Below are 18714 nucleotides of genomic sequence, written 5' to 3' on the forward strand. Positions count from 1 at the left end.
GCGGTTGTAAAATTTTCGCATTAGAATATCTTTTGCGAGCAATATAGTACATAAGTACAAGTAGGTACAGCTCATCGTATCTGACATATACAATCACACAAAAAACTCAAACGAAGACACAAATCGTCTTCAGACGTAAATACAATTTTATGTTTATGTAGACAATAAACGCAGCAACCCTATACATTAGTAAATTGCGCTAGTTGATTGTAATATATTAATCACTACTAAGTTACTTGAATAATCGTATTATTGGATATAAAGAACAGTACATGCTTCTACTTTTGAAATAGGGCGCACCAAAGCTGAGGCATTACACATTGACGGATAATTTGCTACTCATTTTACAATATTACTCTGTAAGCTATAGGAAAAACATTAGCTTCGGAACGCAGAACTCGTACATTTACAAAAACTGTCTAAATCGGATTTAAGTATGATATTACGATACATCGACACGGCTAACAAAGTCATAAACATAAGTCAGGTTTCACCCACAACCCATACCATTTCGTTGCCTTTGTATTACGCATTCGTAGTTAACACGATTTTCATCTTATCAATTCGAATCATTACAAATCATTTAGCTACCCTTTGGAAGAATCTTTAATATTCCTCATTAATAATTACATAATTAACTACGGTCAAATACATATAAGACGGATAAATAATATTTAGTCACATAATACAGTTCAATGAAATTTCATAGTGGACTAGAGCACTGGTTACAGATTAGAGAATGCGGCAAGGAGATTTGTTTTACACCACATAAACATGCGTCACACACGCTGCCACTCGACACGCTAAAAGCTAGAACCTGCACACGATCCTGCTTGCCTGCTGAAGTGAGAAACAAACATAGTCATTAGTAAGATTACCATCTCGCTCTAGCAGGGCTACCTCCCGCTATAGCAGGACTGCAAGCAGGGTAGTGAGTGCTAGGTTTAAGCCAAATAACAATAAATTAATATCCTTTATATATTTGGAGTATTTTTTTAAGCCATTATATCACTTTTGTAATGCACACAATAAATAAGCGGGCCATACACAGGCTTCTAAAACAAAAGTTCTTTCTTCTGTCCCCAAAAGTTAAGCATACTGGAGCCTTCTTTCTGGTTGAGAGCTGTACGATCAAACCGACGTAACTTTGGCCTGTACCAAAATTATAGATAATGGTTTCAACGATATTCAGAACTTGCAGGAACAGATTCAATCCAATCAATTTTTTTTAATACTACGTCTGTGGCAAACAAGCATACGGCCCGCCTGATGGTAAGCAGTCTCTGTAGCCTATGTACGCCTGCAACTCCAGAGGAATTCAATTAGAACCTAAATAAGTGTATGACCCAAGCATCTCTTAAACTGTAACCTCATTACGTTAGCTACGTAGTAACAAATATACATATAATTAAATCACAGATTCTACTTTCCATTATAAATAATTTGTTTCATCTAGAGTTCTTTTTTTCTGACTAAGAGATATACGTTCATATCGTCTTTGCCTTTGACGTACACGCTGCCGCGCTGTTCGAACTCGTAGTGGGTGACAAGACGGGGATGCACGCCTCGCCCACTTGGATACGCTTCACGACTCCCGTCGAGTCCATCCGAGACGCGATGTTCACCGCGTCGCCCCAAATGTCATAGTACAATTTGGTTGTGCCGATAACCCCAGCCGTAACATCCCCAAAGTTATACCCGATCCGAAGAATGAAATCGAACTCTAGCAAATCTTGATTAAAATTGTCCACAACTTTCTGCATTTCTAAAGCAAAGTCCATCAGCTGGTAGAGATGATCGTGTGAGCCGCGGGAAGAGTGCCTCAAGTCTGGATTGAGTCCGCTAGCCGCCATAAACGTGCTTCCGATAGTTTTGATTTTTTCTACGTGCTGAAACTCCGGTCTCTCTAATAGCTCGTCGAAATCCGCGATTAACTCGTTCAGAACTCTAAGGTATTCCTTTCCCTTTAAGTACGACTCGTCGTACATTTCATTGAAATTGACTATGCTAGCGAAGATAATACCGACGTCCTTGTGGTTTTCAGAATACTTGGCGGTGTTCTTGAGCTGGTCGGCGACGTGGCGCGGGATGATGTTGTGTAGGAGCCAGTCCGCTTGGTTTCGCATGTTCTGGACCCTCTGCTTATCCCGGTTGGCTACAACGTTGCTGTAGAAACTGAGACGGTAGCTGATCTCAAACTCTCTATTGAGAAACCATACCAGCATCAGCAGCAAAACTATGTCTAAATAAAGCTCCGTTAAATGCATCTTGTGCAGCGTGCCTTCGCCTGTCTCGGTACTGTTGTTCTCTAGCCAGTCGTCAGAATAGTCATTGGTCGCGTTTAATGAGTTATTATAAGTAGCGGCTAGTATTGAAGGCCGCATAATATCAGCGTCTAAATATTGAGTATTTACTTCGTGACACCCGAGTACGGCGAGGAACAGGAACAGGCCAGCATATACAGTCACCAAAGTGTTCTTCACCAGCCAGTTCATTTGGGTAAAATTACAGAAGTGGACTATGCTAATGCACAGCAAATACACGTAGAAGGACTGCTCGCCCTTCAAAATGGGCATCGTCGTGTAATTACAGGAGAAATTTATTAAAATAGCCAGAATCGGCAGGCTAATTAGCAGCCCGCCCGATACATGCCACGGAAACCAATCCGTTAATTGCCTAAATACCTTCACGGACCGCTGGATGGTGTCCGTGACGGGAGGGTTCCCTTTCGTCTTCCATTTCAAGTAGTGTCGGTAGACGCAGCAGGATATTGTAACAGCCTCTATGACATTGAAGAGCACGAACCACCCGATCCACTGTCTCCACGCGTGATACAAAACGAATATCGAAACGGAAACGGCTAAAAAGATTATAGCAGAAACAAGAATATCTAAAGCGGTGTTAAATCTTGAAGTGGTCAGAGTCGGAGGGAAATCCTCACAGTCATCGCTTCGGTGCGCTTTGTCGCGATATTGCGCCTCTATCTCTGGCGCCTTGAAGAAGAGAGTGAATCTATTGAGGGGCGGTTGGACGAAGTAGTTGATGCCCGACCTGGCGTTGTCCTGGACGCAGCGGATGAGCTGCAGGTCGGACTGCTTGCGCAGCTTCTGCAGGGACTGCACCTGCTGGTCGTTGAGGGGCGGCGGCAGGCGCGTGCGCGAGGACGGCTCGTTGAGCGAGGACTGCGACGACGTGTAGTAGCCTGACACGCGGTGCTGCATCATGTCTACCTGCGACACCGCTATCGCCGTGTGGTTCAGGGCAAATATCTGAAATTTAAATACAAACTGATTCTCATCTCTCAACATATTTTCTATTTGTTTTAATTTGGACTATATATTTTGGAGGCTTGGAAATATTCAAGTTAAATATAACATCGTTATTAACCAGACATAGAAGTTTTTGTGGCAAAATAAAGTGATTGACAAAATCAAATATCGACATGTCTACTATCGATGTTACCGTAGCGTTATAGATATTTTTAACATTGTATAAAAAGATACCTACCGCGAAATACACAACACGTTCGACACGTTGATACACCCATTGGTAGGTTTCTTATATTTTGACACTGTATTCTACAGTTTACGTTTTTATTTTTAAAACTTAATATATATAATAAAGAAATTATGGTCGGATCGGTAATTGATTTGCATTCTTGAAATTTCCCGGTAAATTACAGCAAGTAGAGTTTCCATCTTTTAATTATTAATCTATGACTGACTTATCGATGTTATTTTTGTCGATGTTTCATTTTCTCAAGAACTCGTTTTTGCCACAAAAACTTCTATGTCTGGTTATTAAATTAAGATTTAAACGATTAACATTTTTAATAAAGACTTAATATCAGTGTTGGCCGTAACGTTAATGCAATTGACCAGTAACCATTACAAATTGAACCATAAACTCTAACCGTCCGTTACGGCCAGCATGCAACCAAGCTGGCTGGATGAGTTGTTCTAGATTCTAAAAAGAAGAATAAGGTATTAAAGACAACAAATACGACACAGTTAATCCGACCAGATATCTAGATCTCGATCTAGATGTTTTATAAGAATTTTCAACCTACAACAATCAAATATCCTCATTCTAGGCCAGAGTTTTTTTTTTATCAGTAGTCCATCTTTAAACAAAAGCCCGCTATATAGGATTGGAAGTATTGTAATGATTTTATCCAATCTTAAAAGGATTTTTTTGCACCGTTAACATAGTGCACTGATAGGTAATTTAGTTATACATATACCCGTCAGCGTAACCTATAACATTAAAATACTTTTACAGTACATATGGGGCTACTTTATAGCACTAGTGCGAGAAGTAGCATATTATGTTACTGTGTCGAACATTTAAAGGGCCATATGTACTGTAAAACGTTGTACGATACATGTGCGAATAGGTAATTCGCAACTCGTGTCGATTTAAAACACTCCCTTCGGTCGTGTTTTAATTTATCGCCACTCGTTTCGAATTTCCTATTTTTCGCACTTGTATCGTAATGTACTATTTCCGTTTATCATTCTCGTAAAGTTTGTTTTTATGGATGTGCGTAGGCTGCACAAAAGATATGTTTATGCTCTAGTTTATGAAAGTGGAGCAAAGCATGCAAGAATTAAAACAAATCCAATATTAGGCGCTCCCGTACTATTTTAACAGAAATGCCCGTTTGCCAGTAGCGCCCTGTTTGTTAACAGCTGTTGGCAGATTTCACGTAACGCCCCGGACACGAAATGCTTGAAGATGACACCGATCGCTATACATTCGTTAAGAGGGAAATATACCACGTGATCGTCGTTTTTCCACTTCTAAATAATTTCCATTCTCCATGATTTTTTAGTATGTTGTTCGGCGGGTGGCAGCGTTCGGCAAACTTCGTTTCAAGGTGTTTCGGTCACACGATATAAAGCTTCCTACTAAAATAGCTGTATACATGGCTATTGTCCTGCCGAATCTCTTGTATGCCTCAGAAACGTGGTGCCCGTATCGTAAGCATATTCGCTCATTATACAGCTTTCATCTGAGATGCCTAGGCGAAATTATGGGCGTCCATTGGTCTGACCGTGTTAGAAACACAGAGATCCTTAGGCGTGCCGATGTCGCTGGAATACAGGCCTACCTAATGAGACGACAACTACGATGGTGCGGTCACTTCTCCCGCATGTACCAAGACCGAGTCGCGTAACGCATCTTCTACTGCGAACTGCAAGATGGAAAAGAAAAACAAGGCGGCCAGTTCTTGCTGTTCAAAGATGTGTTGAAGCGGCATATGAAAAGAGCTCATATAGAGCCAACGAAATGGGAGAGTCTAGCCAGTTTTAGGCATATTGTGCAGACGCAGTTGCGTTAGTTTGAAGCTAGGCGGCACACAGAACTCGACTCTAAGCGTGACGAGCTGAAGGCCAGACCACCTGTGGCCATACTTTACAATTATGTCGGAGGGGACATTTGCAGCAAAAATTGGCTATATCAGTCACCTGAGAGCGCACCAGCGACGCTCTCAGCGGTAGAACGCAGTCTCTGTGGTTGGAAACAGCTAGGAGATGATGATGAGGCGGGTCCACACAGAGCGAGCATACGCGCGACGCAATTTCCTCGCGCACAAAACGCCCAGTGTAGACGAGCGAGCGTGGCCTTGGCCGAGCCGCTCGGTTTTGGTTTTTCAATATGCTCACAGGCGCCTCAGACGTTTACAGCGCGCCAGTGTAGACGTATTTGCTGATGGTGCGCCTGGTTATTTGATCGTATCTACTTACGTTAAAAGTTGTCAAAACGTGATAACGTTGGAAAAAATTCATAATAATGAGTGTCGCAAATTGTCGTGTCCTTCTTTTCAACCTCATTTTCTTTTGAATTGCTTTAAATAGCAAAATAAAAGAAATGCAATCCACTGCACTCATTACGTGCGGCGCCATTTAGTACAGCTGACTGAGTGACGCCATCTTGCCGAGCAAATTAGCTCGAGTGAGGCAAAAGTTACACGAGCACGCGGCCGCGCGGGGCCGGCCAGGCGTTTGCCGCGCAAGGAAATTTCTTCGCGAGGCTGCTCGCTCTGTGTGGACCGGCCCGCCTATTGACACAATAAAAACTAGGTTTATAGATTTTCCTTTTTTTTTTCAAAATTTGCAATACAATTTTTTTTAAAAGCGAAACCTATTAACCTAGAATATATTATGATGAAGCTATCGACATCAAAATCAAAGTGATTTGTTAAGATTTATTCTTCCCTCTTTAAGATAGCGTGTACGGGTGTCCGCTAGCTGGCGCGCTTACACAAAGCGGGTAAGTGGGTTAAATACCTACAATGCACCCGCGCCAGCGCGAACGCGGTAATTAATTAAACTTGCTACGCGAGATTGAGATATCAAGCGGCATAAAAAGGGTAAAACCTTTCAGACTGATGATATACTTACAGCCTAAACTGTTGCCAGTGACGTCGCTAGTTATTTTATTCTAAAATTATACTTCCAAGTTATTTAGGATAACGATATACAACTGAAATTACATACAATAAGACACGTTTTCGTGTTTTTTTTCCTGTCTCTATCAAGCCAACTTTGACCTAGTAAAGTAAGGTTTTGGCTAGAGTCTGCCCTTACAAATATAATCTAGTTTCTGTGTTGTAACGATTGAATGTGTAATAATTCGATATAACAACTATAATTTCGCGTTAGGCCTCTCTTAAAACAATCGTATAGCGTGGCCCTCGGGTAAGAGCGAGTTTAAATGATTACCTGCTGCTGTATGCTGGAGCGGCGGCTGGTGCTCCGTATGCCGCTGTCCTTGCGGCTGTTGACGGACGGGCACAGGCTGACGGAGTCGTCCTGCCGCTTGCGCACGCACGCGCGCAGCTCCCCTTGCGTGGCCAGCGTCGAGCTGCGCGCGCGACACACGGGGATCTAAAACATACACCTTTTCTTTTTCACTCTTTTTGTATTTTTTCATTTCGTAGATCGATTTTCTACTCTAACAGGCAAGCGCAAGCGAAGCTTGCACTCAAGATATTTTTTTAAGTTTGTCAATAAATAACCACGGCCAGTTTACAGCACGAGTTGCTAAGCGGGCCAGATGCCCCTCGGTTACACAAAACGATCTGTCACCGTTAAAACGTTCGCTAAATTTTATTGCAAGGGAAATTTCCTGAACAACGTTCATTGGTCTGTCAAGTGTGGTAAGTGCAACTTTTCCTGAAGATAGCAGCCTTAGCAGCAAAGTTGCGCTCAGATCATTTAGAACACCTCACCCACATAGCTACTTGGGCTCCGAAATGTACTTCGAACAGAAAATATTCGTCGTACAAAACAGATTTTCCGCTCTGACACTATGGCTCATTTGTCTATAGAGTTGGCGAGTAAAATACGCATCTCACAGACTCCCAGTCCAGCTTCATTACACTTACAAGACAAGAGGAGAGCGATACAAGCGCTTGGCAATATCAAATACGAATTGTTTACGTAGGTACTCGTTGCTACTATGAATATCGTTGATTTTTACTCCCTTTGCGAATGTTTCATAATCCAGTGGCGTATTCGCATCAAACGACAATCCCAAACTAAACAAGTACATAGTAAATAAAGTTCCGATCGAAAATTTAAACGAATTATTTTGATCAGTATAAAACAAGCTTTCAAATCATGGCTAACTTTTTTTTATTAAAAGCGTTGTATTACATTTTATCAGTCAAAACCTGTTGTGACAGAACTTATATGACCTGACTGAGTATGTATTATGTACCGATATAAGCAAAAGAACCAATTGTTAAAAAATCAGCTGTTTGAGTGCAGTAACTGTCACGTTCAACTTACGTCAATATTAGTAGGCCTTCCGTACTGCGACCTATAGCTGCTACTTCTCGCGAAGGGCGACATGTTACTCCTTGACTGGCTCAGGTACGACCGGATATCGATGATCTCTTTCTCAAACGACACCATGTCGGGGTTCACAGGCGTGTTGAGCTTGCTGCTGGTCGGCCTGGCCTTGGTGTCCTGAGCCTCTATCACGATAGGCACTTGCTGGTAACCGTTGCTCGATGGCGCGTCGCCGCACGACAGTAGTTGAAGTGTTTTGTCGGCATCATTGAATGCTTGTTTCTTTATTGCGTGCAATGGGGTATCGGAATGTTTTCTTAAGAATTTCGACACCTTCCAATTCTTCAACTTACTTGCGTACTTGCCGTAACTTCCTAAAAAGATTTAAAGAAAATGTTTGTAGAACTTCCTAAAAAGATTTAAAGAAAATGTTTGTAGGTATACCCGACTGATTACATGCGTTAAGGTAATGCCGATTTTTTTAATACCACGCCGATGGTAAACAAAAATACGACCCATCTGATGGTAAGCAGTCACAATAGCCTATGGATGCCTGCAACTCCAGAGGTGTTACATTTATGGAACAAAAAAAGACTAGCGGCTTTGTGAGCTGTAGATCTCGCGAGCATAGCTAAAAGTCTTTAGGGGAAATAACATGTATTGACAAAATGACACAGTGGGCTTATTTCGAAATTGGCGGGCTGTAGTGAGTTTAACGACACAATTCTGCGAGATTCCCGGCATCATTGGCTCAGTCGCACCGAAGTAATGAGTGTGAACGTTTTTGGTGCCCACATAAGTTTATTTTATACAAGAGTTTTTTTTCAGTTTTTATGAGAATTATAAGTAGTAATATGTTATTATTTAGCTAAATACCAATGATATTCATTAAATATAATTTTGAATGCGTCTTGTTTACAATTGGCCAAAATGACATAAGTACATACATATACACTGGACAAAACTAAATAGTCTATGCCATACAGAGGATGAAGAGAACTGTCCCTATAATAATTGCAATGAACTTTAAGCCCGGTGAAAACTGGTTATGATGTAAAAATTGTCCTCGTTGGGCTTATACTTCATGTGCTGATGTTCTAAAGAAGACCAAACATTTAAACTATGTCCTTAGAATTGTAGTATGCCATTATATCCATGCTATGGGACATGGGTTCGCATCGGCGGCCGGAGTCAACTGAATGAACCGTGCGCGGGGGCGCCGCGCTATTTATGCAGCACTTGGAGCGAGACAAAAGACAGGGCGTGCTACTCTCACATGCGTAGTAGTAGTGATAGTCTCCGCGGCAGGGTAATCAATCAAGTGAAGAGCTGGCCATCACCAGCAGCACACACATCCACAGAAAGACATGGAATGACCTTCCTACATCGGTGGGGTGGGGTCCGCTACAGCCTAAGCGTCGCAGTCTAACGGCGGACACGGCCACTCAGGGTAATCCTAAATTGCTGGATTTTGATCTACCCGTTTACGTGTTAGAAGATGAGAGAGAAGACATGTTTTGCGATCGCTACAAACGCGATCTTAATCGAAGGGTAGAATAGATATTAATATTCTAGGATACCTATCTTTCTGTTTTTAGCAATATCGGAAATAGTATATATATATATATATATATAAGACAGCGGTTCAATACAATAAATGTTCGTTATTCAACCGGCTATCATTGTTTCACTAATACTCATCCTGCCTGGACTCGCATAATGCTTAGTGTGTAATTTTACCCACAACTATATGGACCCAATGGTTTTCTTATTCCTGTATATTTTTCTGAATAAAACAATAATATTAATATTATTCCTATTCAATTAAAAGGCTGTGTTAGTGTTAGCCCAGGGGTTCCCAATCTTTTTCAACATGCGGCGCAGTTACAAGTTTAGTATTTTGCAACGGCGCCCTTGTAAATTTAAAATCACGGTCGAAAAAGAGTGACACGACGCTATATTATTTACCGATGCGAGCGCTCAAAGAGGTACCCGCGAATATTTGTGGTTTCGGATAATGATAGAACTCACGGCGCCCCTCTTTACTTTCTACGGCGCACCAGGGCGCCGCGGCGCACACTTTGGGAACCCCTGTGTTAGCCAATGAACTTATGATAAGTTTTATTAACTGAAAATAATTATAATTACTTTAAATAACGAGATATATGGTTCAAAAAACCAAACAGCATGTGTCATTTTGTCCGTACTTCCCCTATAAGGCAGAGGGAATATATATTCCACATGATTTTGAACTTTGTTTCAAAGTGATTACATTTTGGTTACATTTTGCATAATTTCTGACGGCCTTATGCATTATAAAGGGTTAAAACTGATTAAATGTATGACACACGCCATTTTGAAAAAATAAACTGAAACGACAAAAAAACTATTTAATCATGGAGTCCGGTCACAAAATTTCACGAGATTTGGTTGAGAATTGCGACCTGTAGACGAGAACATCCGGACATACGAAAGCATTTAGCCCAAGCTAAAACGGAGACCTTCGCGAACGCTTCGCTCGATAAGCGTTTGTTTATTAAAATTGGTTCGGCTATAAAGATCTATTGATTTTTTTTATTTATATGCATAACAGCAGGCCCAAAGAAAACAGACATACAAACATTCTATATGTATAATACGTAATCGAAAATGTTAGCTCTTTTTCCTGTTCAGGTGATTAGGTAAATATGATGAAATTTGGGCATCGACTTAAATGTTTGACTTTATCCATAACGGCGGCATGTTATGACAACTAATTATCGAATGACCGCTTATCTTATTGACACCTGAACTGTTTGAACTCTCAGTTAGAATTTAAGCACGTGTTAACTCAACTTGATTGCATTGACAACGTGACGATCCGCCTCAGTAATGAATGTCATGATATACACAACCTTAATAGTTTAGCTTCATGCTCTACATTTGATGACATAATAAGTGTAACGATAGACTTGATCTCGAGCAGTTTATTCGCCATAATCTTCGTCCATGGACTTAGCGTGGAAACGTTTGAAGTCCTTCACCTCTATGTCACGCGCTATGATAGTGCGGATGCAAGCGTTTGCTAAATGGCAACATGGCTTTGTAAATTAGTAATTCTATATTTAACACTCTACACTCAAATCTCGTAAACAGCTTATCAATGAAATAAGTTCATTTTTCATCTTCTTAGTTCTATTTGTAGAATCACCTTTGGCGAGTCATCATATCTTATCAGGGCCTTATGCTGATAAAATGAATTTTCCCGGGTACAATTTATAAGATATATCTTGTTAGCTCTTCGCGTGAGATTTAGTCAGTGTCATGTCCATTCCAAGGATTTCCAAAAGAATTTAATAATTTAGCACGTTACTTTCGAATTTATAAAATCGGTATGGGAAAACACGCCAAGCAAGCACACGAAACCGATATACCTAATGACAATATTTACCGAATTGGTTCCGAAACATAATTTGAGTTTACCCGACTAGAATGATACGCTGTCACGATCACGCTGTGATAATATTATTCTATGACTGTATCGACCAATTTCAAATATGATTTATTATCTGAAATATGCCGAAAGCCGTCCATTACGCGTCTGGAAAATGAAAAATGTTTGAAAGGAAACTGAATAGACTAAAATAATATTCAGTCAACTTACCTACAGACGTAGGACTTTTAGATGAGCTGTCGGTTCCCTCCGGAAAGCCTTTCTCCCTTTTTTCATCCATTTCGTCGGAGTCCAATATACTGGGCAGCGAACTAGCCTTAGCACGGAAATGAAAGGGAGCTGGCGCCAGAAAGTTGTCCGATTTCCGAGCGTCATTGAAGCCTTGCGGAGATTGGGGAGAGCGCGGGGGTTGCATGAAAGAAAGGACGGACTGAGGGGATGCTGCGGGAGATATAATGAGGCGCAAGTTGACGGGGTTGGAGGGCGTGAGGCACTGCTCGTGGTCGTACGGGGAGCTCAGCTGGCGACCCTCTATGAAGTATGTTTTATGACCTGGATATATACAATAAGTTTTATCAAAATGATCAATTCAAAATGTATGAAATTTATGTCAAACTACCTACCAACCTACTATGCGGCTATTTTCAAAATATGAAAAGAGTAGCTGTTAAAACAATGAAGAATTGTGGCCCAGTTTAATCAGTGTGATAACCGTTATTAACATCGTAAAACTTTATCTTGACGCGACTATAATTAAGACATCACAATGGAGACATTAAAATACACTTATGGGTAATAATTACCAAATACTTCGTCGCCTTCTTCGAGAACATACGAGCCTCCGAGAAACCTGGTTGTCTCTTCAGAGACATGTACTCGTCCGGGCTTGCCGGTGGACTCCATCTTGTTGGCGAAGGAGACGTCGTTGCTCCAGACGTCGAACTTGAACCGGCGGGTGCCCACGATCCCGCACAGCACCGTCCCTGTGTGCACGCCCACTCTCATGTTGATGCCCTCCCCGCGCTCTCTGTCGAATTCTTGGATCGCATCTATCATACCTACAAATTAATAACACGTTCACCTATCCATTTTTTACAACTACCAATAAAGTAAGTGGACTCAGTGGTACAAAGAAATCATGTAACCTTCTTGGACTAAAATCGGACTAATTGCTAATTCGAACTCTTAGGCTAGGTTCACACGGCGTAAATTGTTCCCGTATATCGTATACCGTGTGTGAATACGCCATAGCGTAAAGCAAGGAGAATAAGTGCATACGTTGAAAAATTCCGGTCTTTTCCATAAATTCAACTTTTTCACATTTTTTTAAAACGTTCGCAACACACGACTGATACGACTGAGCAGTTACGTACAATATAGCAAGAGGGGCGGAATGAAATTGCGTCACACACTGTATTGTTTGGTGTATTGTGATGTAAAATAACTGCTATGTTGGTAGAAAATATGATCATACGATCTTACCCTCCATCCGACCGGGTATACCTTATGTGTAATTATGAATGATATATACATTAATAGGCGGGTCCACACAGAGCGAACACGTCAACACTGGCTGGTTTGTGCGTGAGGAAATTGCCTCGCGCGTATGCTAGCTCTGTGTGGCCCCCAATTAAGTATGGTTTTTGGACGAATTATAAGTTTAGGGCGTCAAGCTTGCCCATAATTTGACAAAAAAAACTGTATATAAGCTGTGCAAAACTGTACAAACGAATTAAAAGAATCGACATAGTAGGTAGGTCATAATTCAAAAAATATGTGAGGCAGTATCTTACTAGATTAGTTAGCTCGCAGATCGGAAGTTTTACGCGTCAGTTTTCATTTTAGAACATACTAACAATACAACCACCTTGTTGTAAACAACCGTGTCATGTGTCAGTGATTATACATACCTAACCCCATCTCCACGCAGCATGTGGCGTGGTCCGGGCGCGGCTCCGGGCAACCCGACACACAATAATAACAGTCCCCTAATGTCGAGATCTTCTCACAGCCGTGTATCTGACACAGCTCGTCAAATTTCTCAAACAAATCATTCAGTATATTCACTAACTCTTCAGCACCTTTGTTACTGGACATTTTCGTAAAACCGACAATATCAGCAAATAAAATACTGACATTGTCCATACAGCTCATGTTAAATGGTCGGAACAGTGACTTAATATCTCCTGCTGCGGGGTTAGAAGGCCTTGCATTGAGTGGATCATGACGATTCTTCAGATTAGGCTCTGATTCTAAAACTTGCTCCTCCATCAGGCAGCTCGCGAGCTTTGGAGGCATCACTGAATGTATCATTTTCTCTTTCAACTGCTTTTCCATTCTAGCTGCCTTCGCACCAACAAACTCTGACCTACTTTCATAAATGTACCGCGCATTCTGACAAATGTCATTAAATATATATGTATACCGATAATGTGCACACACAGCTGCAACAGGATCCTTACAAATAGCCCGGGACCTTGCCATTCTTGTTCGGTCAGGTGCAACACAATGTTCAACACTTCAAAACAAACTGAATATAAAATTCCAGTGATAACACAGGCAAACAGTGGTAGAGGTGTAAGTGTATATATAATTAACAGGATTTCAATGCACATGAGAAGTGTCCTGATTGGCTAATGTCGGCCGCGCGGGGAGGCAGTCCATGCGGCTGCACCTGTGTGGTGAGTGTCACAAGTGACAGGCTAAGAGTGCACAGCGCCAGGGCCATAACTAAGGATATCTTGAATGTATACCGCTTGTATACATTTGTGAATGTGACATACAACATAACAGATGTTATCAATAGGACTCCAGCAAATATAGAACACAGAAATGGCCATTTCACTGTCATACCATTCAAACCCAGGACCACAAAGTAGACAAACCATGATATAGAAAATATCAAAATGTATAAAAGTGCAAATCTGAAATTAAAAGAAAAACAACATTTTTGGTAAGACAACATTTAAAAATTAGCAGCTATAACATTTAGAAATGGGTTCTCATGCATTTTTTTTTCATATTACCATAGTTTTAAATTTATATTTTAAACTCACCTGAATCTTAATCTTATTTGTCTAAAGGAACTATGTCTATATTGGCCTTCAAGTATCTTGGAATCAAATCTGGGATTCCACCATGTACCCGGGGCAGCCCTTTCAAAAGCGATGGGGATGGTGAGCCCACAACAGTTGGTTGTTGGGCTATTATGTGCAAGGTATGCCTGCACATGAGGCGCAAGTCTAATTTGAGCATCTTCCCCCTCTGAGCACTCTGCCTCATGCTTCAAGTCAGACTTCTCTGAGCCATCACTGCAGTTGACACACCCACTTGGGGCACTCATTGTGTATATTGCAAGTGTTTCATGCTATCCATTGTCCAATCATACCAGAGTAGGGCCTCCCCATATTGAAATCTACAAAATGATAACTGATTTTAGTAGACAAGTATTACCAGAGTGTACTCCAAAAAGTGAATATTTAGTCACAATTATTTTAATTTATAAGGTTGATTTTTCTTCTAAACATAAACCTAGATATATTATGTCCTTGTCCATAATTTGCAATTTTGAATATTGTAGGAGTGAGAGAGTAATGTAATGGGAACAAAAAGCACTCAATGTCAAATGTAAGTGAAGCCGGTCTTAATTCAGAACACATAACATGCGATAGTAACTAAATTACTCTGGTGCATCTAATTATAAAAGCTGACAAGATTTGTTTGTATAACATAAATAAAAAAACATAATTTGGACCTCATTATTTGAGAGTTACAACCCTTTGAGAAAGATAGAACCGGTGAATATATTATGATGAGAGAAAGAGATTATCAGTATTTACTACGATAATAATAACAAAATCGCTGTGACCAAAGTTAAGGCACCAAGTCGAATGCACAAAATCAAGGTTATCACTAAATTATACATAAACTCTTAAAAATGTAAGTCATAGAATTTCTATTCGTAAGCATAAAACAAACATACGTTTCAAATCCAGTCTATCATTTCACTTAATTAAAATCAGCAATGAAAAATAAGTCTCTTCACTAAAAGCTGAAAGTACTGAGAGTCTACGACCACAGACAAAATTTACTATTTTATCGAACTGACGTTGACATTTGCTTTTGCTACCGACACTGTTCCAGACAAGGTTTAGAATGCTCTGCGCTTTACAAATATGGATTCCAAACGATTAAATCCAAGGCCTGTCCAAAGAGTAGTCTGTGGTTTTCAGTAGAGTTGTGCTCGGTCTTTAAAAAGAGCGCTCCGATCTCGGTCAATCGGTCAAAGGAACTAGTTCGCTCTTTTAGTTCATTTAATTCAGGAGCAAATATCAATCAAATAAACAGAGCGAGAGCGTGAGCTAACGACTTTCTTGACCTTGACTCAGTCCGATCATTCGCTCCCGACCGATTTGTTACTAGGTACTGACGTACCGACTACGGGGGGCTTACCGCAAAACCGAAATTCGCAAATTGCGGGGATCTTTCTCTTTTACTCTTACTAAGACGTAATTAGAGTGACAGAGAAAAATGCCCGCAATTGACGAACTTCGATTTTCCCGGAGCACTTAAGATGAACTAGTTCCTTTCGGTCCGTGGTGGGATTTCATTCCTTTTAGTTCTTCGGTCCTGACCGACTCAAGCCTAGTTTTCAGTAACTCGTTACGTTCCAATGTTTTGATTTTATCGATATTTTCCAGAACTTCTAGTTTATCCGTTTCTTTACACACTTGTCCTGTTCATGAGATTCAGGTATTAATAAATTCACGTACTTAATCAGTAAATGTTAGAACTAGTACTTAAAGTATCAAAATATTAATAGAGCACCAACCTACTAAATTGTTTACGACTTGTAAACATAGCAGTTTTTCGTTATACAACGCTTCACGTCGACTTCGCACATTATCGTAATTATGAGCTTAAATAATAGTTTGGGGACCTCACTCAGTATAGTCATTATTAATATTATTTCAAAAACCCCTTATTAAGCGCGAAGTATATGAACGAATGACATAAATTGACAACATACTTTTAGCTTTTTTTAAGCCATAGACAATTGGTGATACAACATGAAAATATCTGTCAACAAAATTTGGTTAGCCAGACTCTAGCTAGCTATCACGTTTCATGTGATACAGCCTGGGACCAACTGGTGACAGTCAGACAGACAGACAGACAGACAGTGGAGACTTAGTAATAGTTTTTAAGTTTTTACCCTTTAGGTACGAAACCCTAAAAATGTGACTTAATCAGCAAAAATTAACTTAATTTTACATATTTAAAGCCGTTTTAGGGTAAAAATAACGTATTACAAGCGTTTCAAAAAATTGGAAACAACCCTAATAGATGCCGAAATAAATAAATAAAAACATTTTATCAAATATATATGTATTCAACAAAATAGACAAGAGCCATTAACATCATACTTGATCATAATTATATGTAATATAAAAATACAGGGAAATTGGTAAAAACTAAAAAGCAAGTTTGGATAGATTAGTAAAAATCTTAAAACATGGTTGTACTTACACTCTTAGACACATTACCACTCAAAAAATAATCCAAAAAAACTCTTAAATATTTAGGTATAAATAGCTAGTAGAAAATTAGAAGTACAAAAACCTATCAATCACTACAAAAAATGCACAAATTTATTGAGGCAAATGCATGACACATTACATTCTGATAATGACTCAGGGGCTCACATATTATTCTGTAGTTAAAGGCCAGACCATGGGATGATCAGATCAATTTGATCAGAAACCAAATTGGCGTCAATCTCCAATTTAATCGCCGATTTTAGATTTATGGTGATATTTGAGCGCTCTAAATTAAACAAAAATGCCCCCAAAAATTTATCACTAATATTGGTGAACCAAATTGGCTTTTGCGTAAACACCACCTGACCTGTTGAACTGGCTGATACAATAACTATATTTAACATACTTACATATTTTTGCTCAAGCATCACAGAATTTGTTGCAAGATTATATACCATACCTATATAATTTTATTACCAATGAATCATGAATATACTCAACAATAGATTATATATTGCTTAGCTTTATGTCTAGCATTTATGATATATCATGAATTATATTCCTTCAAATGGCAGGTTTGGATCAGTAGTTGTTTAAGTCTATCAAATTTTTAATTACACTAATTGTTTAATTTTTGTCATTTGAACCAACCAGCAAATTTTCTCCTATAATAAAGTAACACAGATATTAATGCAATTAGACAACACTTTTTACAAAACATTGGCCATAAATTCTGGTAACTACAATATTTAACATTTATGTAAAATTTAATATTATAATTATTACAACCAATTATGAAGCTACTTGATTTTTTACCTATTATCACAATACAATTTTAGTAATATCATAAAAGGAAGACAAAACATTGTAATATTGAGTCTGCAACATAACACCTACAGACCAAAATTATTTTCTAGTCTATTCAGTTTGAATTGATTAACATCAATAAGGCACAATTTGAAGCACCACAATAAATTCAAATTATGTTAGGGGTTATCCATTAATTACGTCAGACGTTTTTCGAGGTTTTTTGATCCCTCCTTGTCACAGTTGATCACATTTGGCAAAACCCTCCCCCTGGTGTGATGACTCATTGGTGGTTTTTTTTTTTTTTTTTCAACAAAACCAGCTAATCGAATTAGGTATTATTAATATATTATCAAAATATTTTGATAACAGAAATATTAGGTAGTAGTTTTATAACACAGAACCAATTAGGAAAGAAAATTAAATGAATAAAAACTATGATCGTTCCAAAACTCCTTATTAAACTGTACAGCGAATAAAAAAATTGGTAACTGATAAAGTTAAAGTGACATCACAAAGTTTGTGAATCCCCCCACCCCCTTGTCACAATATGTCACATTTTCTTTATCCCTCCCTACCCCTAAACATGTGATGTAATTAATGGATGACCCCTTAACTAAATTAACAACTTAATATTCATATCATAGTATTTTGTTAACAATGAACACATGATTTCACAATTTATAACCAATGTAAATGTGTTAAACAAATAGTTGAATTAAACATTATTGCTTCTCCTTAATTTATAAAGCAGTGATTTTAATCATACTACTTGTATTCAAAATGTTCTTCAAATTTAGTCATTATACATCCCATCAAGTAAAAAGTCCATCCTTTTATAATGCCTATTCTTCCAGGCTTCTTGTCCCCTCTTTATAGCCATGTAGCCCAGCACGGCAAACAAAGGAACTACAAGTATTGTTATTACAATAGGCATTATCATCCCTGGATGGCTGCCTGCCTTATTAGCCTGGGTTTTAGATGCCCATCACTTATTCCAGGATGAGATGTTTTATCTGCAACTATGTTACTTTCTTCTTCATATTTTAAAACTGTGGGTTTATGAGGGGCCTTAGTTGATGATGGAGGAGGCACTTTTTTTGTTATATTTGTAAGCTTAGATTTGATACTA

At 39.3% G+C, this 18714-nt stretch overlaps 1 protein-coding gene across 1 annotated transcript; it reads right to left on the bottom strand.

Annotated features, from left to right (window-relative positions):
• Positions 1-6: 6 nt before the first annotated feature.
• On the bottom strand, positions 7-15345 carry LOC133533211 (adenylate cyclase type 9-like). The gene is given in 11 exon segments (XM_061872166.1): positions 7-1544; positions 1547-3269; positions 6729-6893; positions 7800-8176; positions 11446-11787; positions 12039-12293; positions 13146-13574; positions 13577-13852; positions 13855-14159; positions 14292-14650; positions 15218-15345. Coding segments are annotated over 10 exon segments (4251 nt in total). The 5' UTR covers positions 14579-14650; positions 15218-15345; the 3' UTR covers positions 7-1452.
• Positions 15346-18714: the final 3369 nt, after the last annotated feature.

This window comes from Cydia pomonella, unplaced genomic scaffold (genome assembly GCF_033807575.1).
Source record: "Cydia pomonella isolate Wapato2018A unplaced genomic scaffold, ilCydPomo1 PGA_scaffold_122, whole genome shotgun sequence".
Classification (NCBI taxonomy): domain Eukaryota; kingdom Metazoa; phylum Arthropoda; class Insecta; order Lepidoptera; family Tortricidae; genus Cydia; species Cydia pomonella.